The sequence below is a fragment of the Botrytis porri genome (genome assembly GCF_014898465.1).
Source record: "Botrytis porri strain MUCL 3234 chromosome Unknown BPOR_002, whole genome shotgun sequence".
Taxonomy (NCBI): domain Eukaryota; kingdom Fungi; phylum Ascomycota; class Leotiomycetes; order Helotiales; family Sclerotiniaceae; genus Botrytis; species Botrytis porri.
In genome coordinates this window covers 331256-342640 of record NW_024066076.1, presented here as the reverse complement: position 1 = coordinate 342640, position 11385 = coordinate 331256, and the positions used below count along the sequence as shown (strand labels likewise).

General features: G+C 41.6%; 2 protein-coding genes across 2 annotated transcripts; both read left to right on the top strand.

Moving 5' to 3' along the window:
- Positions 1-3925: 3925 nt before the first annotated feature.
- On the top strand, positions 3926-4381 carry EAF01_001185 (uncharacterized protein; the record flags this gene model as incomplete). The annotated part of the gene is made up of 1 exon (XM_038909435.1): positions 3926-4381. One exon carries the CDS (start codon positions 3926-3928, stop codon positions 4379-4381), a length of 456 nt encoding a protein of 151 aa, XP_038774247.1.
- A 598-nt stretch (positions 4382-4979) lies between these two features.
- Positions 4980-9758, top strand: EAF01_001184 (uncharacterized protein). The gene is made up of 4 exons (XM_038909434.1): positions 4980-7494; positions 7620-8150; positions 8249-9148; positions 9205-9758. Exons 1-4 carry the CDS (start codon positions 5383-5385, stop codon positions 9628-9630), a joined length of 3969 nt encoding a protein of 1322 aa, XP_038774246.1. The 5' UTR covers positions 4980-5382; the 3' UTR covers positions 9631-9758.
- The last annotated feature ends 1627 nt before the right edge of the window (positions 9759-11385 follow it).

The following is an 11385-nucleotide window of genomic DNA, read 5'->3' as shown; positions in this document are numbered from 1 at the left end:
TGGTAGATAGACAAATTTCTTTAAGGAAAATCGACTAAAACAATACATATATATGAACCGTACCTTTACACATGGACTGTCGAATTGCTTAATTCATACTCAGGATATCGCACAATCCGCTCATTTCTACGACATGCCTGTCTAAAAATTCGTTGTTAATTCATGTCATGTCAAAGTGATTCTTGAATGTCTGTAGTCTTCTCGACGAATCATTGATCTGTTATTCTTTGAGAGAGGTTTGAGATATCCTTGGAAAATTTGCTTCTGCTTATAAACAGTGTTCTATAGTACATGATTTATATGACTATCGAGCTTCTGAGCTTTAATAGTCTTGTAGTGCTATTTTGCATCCTTTGAGCTACGTCATCCACAATACCACAACAATTAAAGACCCTACCCTTTCATTTAAGTGAATCAAAGTCAACTAGTTTATTTAACCAATAATTGAAAGAGCGCAAATAGAGCTGAAATTCAGATATGCAACAAATGAAAAGGTGCGAATATTCACTTTGTCGGTTAGTATTAGCGAAGCTAGCTGTTGAAGCTTGAGCGAATATAGTATGAAATATGAGATGTCGTCTGGAGATGCGAAACAAGATCTAGGAATCTCTTTATATAACAGATGAGTTTCGACTAATGGCCCAAAGGAGTAGGTGGCTTAAGGTTGTATAGGATCTAGGTGGGAAGTGAGGGCTTGGATGTGAGGGCTTGGATGTGAGAGCTGAGAGTTTGAGATTGGACGTCAATGAGTTTTCAAAGAAGGATGGAGAGTGAAGATTCAACTGTTAAGAGCAAGCAACCCTAAGCTAGTATGCTAATCTTGACGTATATTGTCCCATCTCCTATCAGAGCAATCACTATCTCAGCGTAGTAATCCGACGCGTAGTCCAATATCACTCCATCAAAAGTATCTCCAGAACATCCTCACCACAATCAAAAAATTTAACCACTAAATCCATCGACCTCCCATGACTTCACTTTTCTACTATCAGCACATCTGTAAAACTTAGCTTTTTGGACAAGTAATTCCTTTTTTACCGTGAACTTTTTACTTGGTTTTTTTTGCTTCGTCCTCGATTTAATGAAGCGATGAGTCAATGAGTTACTGATGCAAAGAAGAAGAAGGAGAGGGATATGCGAGCATCGACCTTAGATCATCTGGAAGAAAAATCAGAGTAAAAGATGAAATATTTTAAACATACCTCTCAATTGAAAGCCTTCTAGACACGTGCGTATCGCTTTCATCAGATACAGCAGTCATCTTATGGAATCTGCTTCGATTGGGACGGAAACTGAGTATTCAGAATTTCTTAGTGATTGATCAATTCAACAGGATTTTAAAAAGCCGATGAAGGGGAAAGATGCTCTTTTAGTAGGATAACCCTCTCAGGCGACAGCAGACGCTGTTTGGAAAAGACAGATAGATCCGGCGCAAATATGCAGCCACATGTATGTCTGGGTATTAAGATAATCTCCTCTACTCGATCAGATTCTTGTAGCTTACGTCTAGTTCCAAAAATGACGGATTCGGTTCTCGCTTTCCGGATAGATTTTCCATACGGAGGTATAAATAAAAAATTCAATCTTGTAACTGGGGCTTTCAGATCGCTACGTAACAACGGATACACAATTGATGAGGCGAATTCAAGTGCAAAGTGATTTACCGACTTGGATTGGTCAACTAACAGTTCCATTCCATCGTTTCTATTCTGGATTAAAGAGAAGCAATGATGAGAGTTATCAACTTTCAGTAGTAGATATAATCGACAATAATGAATGAATGATACCCGTTTGGTTGAATCGATAACAGCTTTCAGATCAAGATACTACCTATGTGTTTGGTGATAGTAATCACAACCGGAGAAATTGAAACAGCTTCGTCTTCAAACCGCTCTATCTCACATGAACCTTGATTCCAAGTCCAGATATTGCTCATACATGGTGTCTGATTAGAAAACAAGTACCTGTTTGGAAGTCTTTCATAGAGGAATTTAGATTGTGCCGAGAAGCATCTAACAAGCTAACTAATATATATATATAGTAGAACTTCCAGTACCAGGGAATAGAGTGAATAATCAAAATTCAGAAGTCATATGGTGGTATAAAAACATCTCCATATTTGAATTTTGATAGAATCGCAGCTAGAAACGGCAGGCATTTATCCCACCGAATCTAGGTACTCCAGAAATCCAGATTGTGGGGATTTATCTATAATTTCCCCTCCCCTGTTGCGCAATAGCATTTTTATTGGAGAAGAATATCAGGAATCTGTTGCATATTTTAACGCGGTTACTATCTGGGGATAATGTCGTAGCGAATTTCTAGCGGCGATAAACTGTATTGACGGCAGTGAGTGAGAATGTATGGTGGGCGATGTTTCGTCGCGAAAAGTGCATACTGAAGAGGAGAAAGATGCGAAGATTATTGTCGCAGTTTCTTGGTATTTTAGGGCTGCCTATTTCACAGAGTCTTGGGAGTAGACATTTTATAGAAGGGTGAAATGTATAGGACGTATTCTCATATATGAGGCAGGAAGGATATATATATAGCTGATTTCTTATTTGAATAACACACTGGTGAATAAAATGCTACTACAATGGCCTAAGACGAAACTCAAAAGCCTTGAGAGTAAAATTGGGATGAAACTTGTTACGCAAATAGAGCACTTACAACCAAAGTATCTAGACGTACCAGGTATGTATTTTCACAAGTCAAGCTTCGGTGGACATTCAGGTACGAGTTCAACGAGGTGTAGAGCCTCTTCAAACGTATTTAATGAGATGTAAGAACTGAAAGCCATGACCACTTGGTATACTGACCAAATTGTCCCGTTGATGAAAGGTGCCGCATGGTTCATTCAAGTGTACCATTTGTATCTTTAGAGAGGCCCATGGAGAGCCTCACTATGTAGAGCTAAAGTTGAAGACTGAAAGAAAAGGTACCTTACCCTAAATTGATAGTAGTGCATGAGTGATTGAAATCAATCATTGAAGTTGTTCCGTGAGTCATATCTTTCAAGTTTGTTTTGCATCAATACCTATTAATTTAAGCCCCTTCGAATGCTAATCGTGGGAACATTCATCGAATCTTGTGCCTTTCTTCTGATTTATGCACCCACCTGATCAAAAGTCTTCACATGCTTGATTTAGATTTGCTGTTTGTACGGCTCATATATTATAGGAATAGCAGTTTTGAAGGTCTGATAGGTCTGATAGGTGTCAGTTTAGGTGGTGCTCTATTGCGGAAGTGATTGTTAACTAAAGCAGAAGTCAACTTAGCTTTTATATAGTGCATGTGCCTCTCGAAGAGTTAACGTGCTTGATGCAATGCTCAACCATGGGAAACACAATTAAGGCTTGATTGTACCCATGAAGAGGGAAAAGGGGTAATAGCTGCTGTGAGCTGAAAACAGAGGCGTTTCCATATCGAACTCTGACTACATAATCTGTGAGTAGTAGTCTTTCAGAGTTAGATCATGACGATCAAACCCCCTTCGGAATAGATAGATCTAGCGCAAGCCAGTCTACATTTCGCCCTACTATACGGTGGCATTGGTATCGCGACACATTATATCACATTTTACATATTCGCCATGCTGCTGTGTAATAAAACTCCTCTTTTTTGGAGCACTTGTTGCAGAGATACATTAGAAGAGGGAACGAGTTTAAAGCATGCGCGTTTTAACGCCATATTAGCAGTAATGCAATTCTCATCGACCATATTCATTTCACCAATAGTGATAGCCCGGAGTCCGAACTGCCAACTTCATTTAATAGCGTCCTTGAAGCTCGTTACCTCTCTGACCTCGAGCGCAATAATGTTCTCCGCTGCCTGCCAAGAATCTTAACAAATATCGGAGCGTTCTGAAGCTACATTGTCACCCCTCTGGATTTTGGCAATATTCATTGCAACGACAATAGGTATAATGTTCGGCACAATTGCTTTGGTCAGTAATTTGGTACGTCATGACCTCAAATTTGGGGTCATCACTGGGATCTATAGCATTACTATAACCACAGTAATTTTGTTGATGACGATAGCTTCAGCTCTGCATCACTGGTATCGATCGTATTTGGAGGTCGACGAAGATGCTCATGAAACCAACCCGGAATCAGAGGGTGGTGCGGACCTCCAGATATCAATCCCAAATTTGGGATCTGAATGCCACCGGATGCTAAATAGTGTGTTAAACTTTCGATCGCTAAAATCAAGCTGTGTTATATGGGGAATTTGTGCAACTTCGACGCGAGTCTATATTGATTTGGCTGCCGGTTTGGCTGCAGAGAATATGGGTGGCAATCCCAATTCCAAAGCTGGACTCATGACTTGGTTCTTTTGGTTGTATTGCGGATTCCAGATGCTACCACTACTCAGCTGCTGAAATCTAGGAAATAAAAACTCTGGGGCTTCCTTAGAGAGAAGACTTTGTCGTGATCTTCATAGATGAAAAAAGGATCCAAAATGATAGACAAAATACGTAATAAAGCTTAGTATTAATGGCCTTGCATGCCGACGCCACCGGTGTTGTACTGGACCTTGGAAGCTCTTGATCGAAACAGTATCATGTATCTAGGATAGAAAATCAATTCCTCCGATTAACGTGATTTCTTTATTGAATCGCCATTTAAATAGTTGTGTTACAAACTATTATAAAGATATTAATTGAGTTAAAGGTCTTCAATTGATGTGTCTAAACATGTAGAACGCTGTGTTCGGCACTGGAGCTCACCGGTGCTTTCTCAGAAAATTGTTGGTGCGATCCGCACGAATATAGGGGTCGATTGTAGTCTTGTAGACTTCCATTCTAGACTTCTAGAATTTCTGGAATGCGACGATCGCACGCGCTACACGCGTCAAACACGTTATTTCGTTGTACAGAATGGCAGATTCACCGTTTCTTGGGTTTTACACTATCCCGATACAGTGAATGTTCATTACACTGCGGGGTTCGATGGGCGTCTCACCGCCTGAAACTACTGTTTGCAGTCATCGCTTCGCAACCGAGGTACGCTAAATACCCTATCGTTGAAATCCCCCCGCGAGAAATTTATCCACATTACGGATATCAAGAATCTCGAGGCAAATCAACGGATAATGACCAATCCGGGTAGATAATAACGATGTTCCATTCGAAAAATTTGGCTTCATATCAAATAGATGTCTAAGTATATTTTGTCTTATCTCTTTGATCCCATTCATCTCAAATGCAATATCATGTGCGTGTGGGAGACTTTGAATCAGGCTGGTGAGATTTCTATTAGGCTATTTGCTCTTTGACAGTAGGGATATCTCGAAACAACAAACAAAACCCCGTGGACCAGCATATAGAAACATATATATATATTGAGGTAGAAGATGCGACTGTAGGGAAAAAGTCGAAATATGGACTCAAAGGATGAGCACGAAGCTCAGGAGGCCAAGGTCGAATCATCGTTATCTATCCGATCGCAACCGTTAGCCTCACCATCCACAATTGAGGAAGATGCGACAAATCTCCAAGCTATCACGACTACTCAGAGCAACACACTTTCTCTGTCCGCTGTGGAACCGGTCGATGTTCAGATACGAAACCTCTCCGTGAATGTTGATATCTCCCCTTCAGCATTTTCAATTGAACGATGGATACCACGAAAAAAGGCCCAAGATGGATTTGCCACTCCCACCACGAAACAAATCTTACACTCAGTATCTGCTTCGATGCCCATCGGAACACTTACTGCCATTATTGGCGGCAGTGGTTCGGGAAAGACAACTATGTTAAATACAATGGCTGAGCGCATGACAAGTGGACGATTAACAATTGGGGGAACTACAACTTTCAATGGTATGGAAGGTGTACACAGCGTTCGGAGTGCATATGTCATGCAACAAGACGTATTACTACCAACTTTGACAGTTCGGGAAACTTTACGATATGCCGCAGATCTGCGGTTACCGCCACCGACAACTGAAAAGGAAAGGAGGAATATTGTGGAGGAAGTAATCTTGGAGCTTGGTTTGAAGGAATGCGCCGACACACGAATTGGTAGCACACAACACAAGGGTTGCTCTGGAGGCGAGAAAAGAAGAACTAGTATTGGTGTACAATTGTTAAGCAACCCAAGCGTCTTATTTCTAGACGAACCGACCACTGGACTTGATGCGACAAGTGCATTTCAGCTAGTCAGAACCCTCAAAGGGTTGGCCAGGAAAGGTCGGACGATTATTACAACCATTCACCAGCCTAGATCCGAGATATGGGGAATGTTTGATGGTCTAACAATTTTAACTAGAGGTAGTCCAGTATATTCTGGTAAAGCTGCGGACTGCTTGTCTTGGTTCAAAGGAATTGGCATGGAGCTACCGGCATTTGTCAATCCAGCGGAGTTCTTAATTGATGTAGCTGCTATTGATAATCGCTCCCCTGAACTCGAGGCAACTTCTTCTGCAAGAGTTGAAAATTTGAAACTTGCGTGGGCAGAAGAAAATAATAAAAGGTTCTTCCAAATTTCGGAAAAGGTCACAGCTCCTGAGACGCCAGATACAAAACCTCTTGTAGCAAAGAATTGGACACGTCACTCTCCGTTCGTTCGTCAGACTCGTGTACTAACTTCTCGAACCTTTGTCACAACCTATCGAGATCCTATGGGCATGTTTGGATCTCTTATAGAAGCAATTGGGATGGGAATCATGAGTGGGTGGGTGTTCTTTAACCTGGGGCAAGATCTTTCTGGTATTCGCAGTCGCGAAGGTGCTCTCTACAATGCTGCCGCATTACAAGGGTATCTCATGCTCCTGTTCGAAATATATCGTCTGACGATTGACATACAACTCTTTGATCGTGAAAATAACGAGAACGTTGTGGATATTATCCCTTTTCTGCTCAGTAGAAGAATTGCAAGGTTCTTTACCGAAGATTTTCCTGTTCCTCTGATATTTTCACTCATATCCTATTGGATGGCAGGCTTTAGATCAGATGGCTCGACTTTCCTTACTTTCTTTTCTATTGTCTTACTCTGTCAGTATATTGCTGTCACTTTCGCCATGACGTGCATAGCGGCTTCAAGAAACTTTGCTGGTGCATCTCTCATTGCAAATATGGGTTACACAGTTCAGAGCTTTGCCTGTGGATTTTTCGTACAAGTAAACACCATTCCGGTGTACGTACGTTGGCTGAAATGGACAGCCTATGTGTTTTATGCGTTTGGTGCTTTGTGTTCAAACGAATTCGTAGGCCAGTTTTATGATTGCCCTTACGAAGGCGGAGAATCAAACCCAGCCTGTGTAGAATATACAGGCGCATTCATCATAGATTCGCTGGGATTTCCTGATAACTGGGTTGTCAGGCCAATCATTTTCCTACTCTGTTATTCAATCATGTTCTACGGACTTGCGGGCATTGGTTTACGATTTTTAAAGGTTGAAATGACGATTGCTAGAGCTAGAGGATCGGATGGGGACTTTTCCGCAGGGAAAGAAAAGATGAAAGTTAGGTCCGCAGCGGAGGTTCGAACTGTGAGTGGACATTCTGTTTGCCGCTTTCCATTGATATCATGAATGGTGAAACGCGACTTGATGCACATTTGCAATTGATCACGTCTATATCCATTTACTTGATGGATTGGCACTAATTAGCATAGGTTGATATGGGCCTTGATAAATTCGCCTTAGATCTCGAGAAGCGTAATTCGTTTGGGAAAAAACAACCCACCAAAACCATATTAAATCCAGTCACAGCAACATTCCAAGCAGGCGTGCTAAACGTCATTATGGGACCATCAGGCAGCGGTAAAACATCTCTTCTCAATGCAATGGCTCTGCGACTACGTAATTCCATCGGAACTAAATATCGACCGAGTGGAGATATGACTTTTAATGGTGCAGTACCATCGGATTCGGTCATACGATCTGTTTGTTGTTATGTATGTCAAGATGATGATGCACTCCTTCCGTCATTAACGGTTAGGGAGACCCTTCACTTTGCAGCTGGGCTACGACTTCCATCATTCATGACCAAGGACCAGAAGATTCGACGTGCTGAAGATGTTCTGCTGAAGATGGGTCTGAAGGATTGTGCGGATAATCTTATTGGATCTGCTCTCATTAAAGGTATATCAGGTGGTGAAAAGCGCAGAGTAACTATCGCCGTTCAAATTTTGACGGATCCAAGGGTGAGTCTACAAGAACTTTGTCTATCCCCCTTACGCATCCAGTTGCAAATATTTCTTGCGCTCTTTGAAAATCCCTTAACTCTAATTCCTAATCATAGGTGCTTCTTTTGGACGAACCAACCTCTGGTTTAGATGCGTTTACCGCTTCATCCATCATGGAAGTACTTCAAGGTCTTGCACAAGAAGGTCGAACTTTAATCCTTACAATTCATCAATCTCGTTCGGACACCTTTAAACATTTTGGGAGCGTTCTTCTATTGGCACGTGGAGGCTTTCCTGTTTACGCTGGTAAAGGCTCTGATATGATTTCACACTTTAATAGCTTGGGCCATCCATGTCCTACTACGACAAATCCAGCCGATTTCGCACTCGATCTAATCACCATTGATTTACAACAATCTAGACGAGAGGAGGTCACTCGTTCCAGAGTGAGAGATCTCATCAATTCCTGGTCATCTGGTAACTTCACAAAAGCTAGCATCCCAACCACGATATCTACTCCTGCAGAACTGGGCTCTCTTGTTCGCAAATCATCTGGATTCTTCTCTGCATTCCCTATTCTTGTCCATAGAGCTTCGATTAATTTCCGTCGACAACCTGATCTACTCTTAGCTCGAACTATGCAAGTCTTGGGCCTCGCCATAATTCTCGCTTTGTTCTTTGCACCCTTAAAGCATGACTATTATTCTGTACAAAACAGATTCGGTTTCATCCAAGAATTTTGTGCATTTTATTTCGTAGGTATGCTGCAAAATGTTGCAGTCTATCCTAATGAAAAAGATGTGTTCTATCGAGAATACGACGATGGTATTTATAGCGTTGAAGCATTTTTCGCTCAATATACTACACTGGAGATACCATTTGAAATATTCACATCTTTAATCTTTGCGATATTGACGGATTTAGCTACGGGATTACCCAGAAATGCTCAGGTATTCTTTGTGTGCTTCTTTAATTGCTTTTGCATTATTAATTGTGGTGAGAGTTTGGGTATCATGGTATGTTCTCCTTATCCAATATTCAGGACTCATAGTAGTCACTAACATGACAATAGTTTAATACCCTCTTCTTCCACACAGGCTTCGCCGTAAACCTCACAAGTGTATTCCTATCAGTAGCCCAATTTATGTCCGGTATCATGTCTATTGGTATGCCTGCGTTTCTTCAAGGAGTAAACTATCTCTCGCCTATTCGCTACGCTATTAGGAACTTAGCGCCGTACACATTGAGAAGTATTGTGTTTACGTGTACTGACGCGCAGAAACTGCCAGATGGCAGTTGTCCGATTAATAACGGAGTGGAGGCACTGGATCTTTATGATTTGAATACGGATGCCTTGTGGAATATCATTGCGCTGGGCGTTTGTACTGTGATTTATAGGGCGCTGGCTTATGCGCTATTGAAGGGGATGAGGACGCATTGGAAAGGGATTGGCAAGAGAGGGAAGAGGAGCGAGATATCAGATGAACCGAGAGTGTGAGATGTAATTAGAGGTTTGAGCTAAACTCTATTGTTTCTTGCTAGCCATCACAAATCATTGAACGCTAGTAATTCTTTGGAATTGAACATATTGTTAGATGATGCACTCTGTTTTTGCACTTTGTCGTTTTATTGTCCATAGGCATCCATCTACATATACATCTTCATTTGCTACGCACCACAAACAAAGTTAATACATCGTTCATAGCCTTCAAACTCAACTCTGAACCCAATGTATGCATGTATCTTCATTATCCCTTTTCTAGACCCCTTTTCGATATCTTCGCTCAATCACTCGCTAAACCAAATCACCTGATTTTAAGATTACAAGAGATGAATTGCTATAGCCCATCTCATCTCATTTGATTGTGTTTAGTTTCATTAAATCATCATATCGAGAAACTCATCTCAAACCTCACATCGCATATTCTCGATACCTAGTTCCTCACCACTTTCCGCCCATATGTGAAGTAGTATCTCATCTCATCTCATTTCACCCGATTCCCTAATTAGCGCTCTGAGCGCTGAGCGCAGCGCAGCATCTATAAGTGTTGGTGGTGGGTGGGTGGATGCGAGATAAACGAGGTTACGTTGGGATAAGCGGCGTGACTTAAAGGAAAAGGGTGTGGTGTGTGAATGATTAGATTTGATTCGTGGGGATGGTGGAGGCGGAGTGGGGAAGAGGGGGAAGGAAATTGAAGGATAGATGAACGATAGGGTGATAGAGGGGTGGGATTGATATGAGCGAGGGAGTGGAAGAGTGGAAGAGTGAAAGGGGAGGGTGATTGTTGGAGAAGAGTTAGATTGTTGGAGATTCGTATTGAGTGAATTGATTTGATTTGATCGGTGTGATGGTTCGTGTAAAGGTTTTTTTTTGTTTGGGGGCGAAATGGGGGCTATGTGGCAGGGTTACATTGGGGGAGAAAAATATGAAAGGAGAGAGGGTGAGAGGATGAGAGGGTGAGAAGCAAGAACTCGAGGTAATTGTTTGAGATGGTGACATTGACTGTGATAGTGGTAGTGAGTGGGTAGTAGTTAAGAGGTGATTGTGATAGCGATATTTTTATGATGAAGTTGAATTGAATTCGCAAGGCGGAATAGACGCCCAGGTAGTAGGGAGACGCAAGGATTGGTGGGATCGGTAAATGTATGTCAGATTCGATGGACTTACGATCGTGATTGTGATTGTGATGATAGGTTGTTGGATTCAGAATGGAATTCTTAGAGTGCTTAGTGTGATCGGATTGTAGGAAGTTTGCTGTTCTTGTTGTTGATGATATTGTTAGCTAGTAGCTAAAGATTGGCATGGCATTCTTGAGATCGTTAGATTGGGGAATTTTCTTGTATTGTAGCTCGTCATCGGTGCATGCATGATATTGATCTTGATACCAGCTTTAGTTTCTTGGCTCTATGCTTGTGCCTGTTGGTGATATCTGTTTCCTGATTCTTGATTTCTGATTTTCGTGTTATTTGCGGTCATAATCAGGGGTGACTCGCCGAAGACAATTTGGTATATCTTGGGATTTCTTGGGTTTGGATCAAGAACCAGTGAAGTCAGAAAACAAGGGCTTTGTGTGAGAAAGCAAGGGATGATATCTGTATCTTGTTATTTTGAGGCTGAGATTAATGCTAATGGGAAGGAAGTATGCGGCTAGAAGGCCGAGGCGAGTTTGTGATGATTAGTGATTCGTAATTTGTTAATCGTCAGACTCATTACCAGGTTGGTAGGATCAATCCTTAAGATAGCATTGCCGAA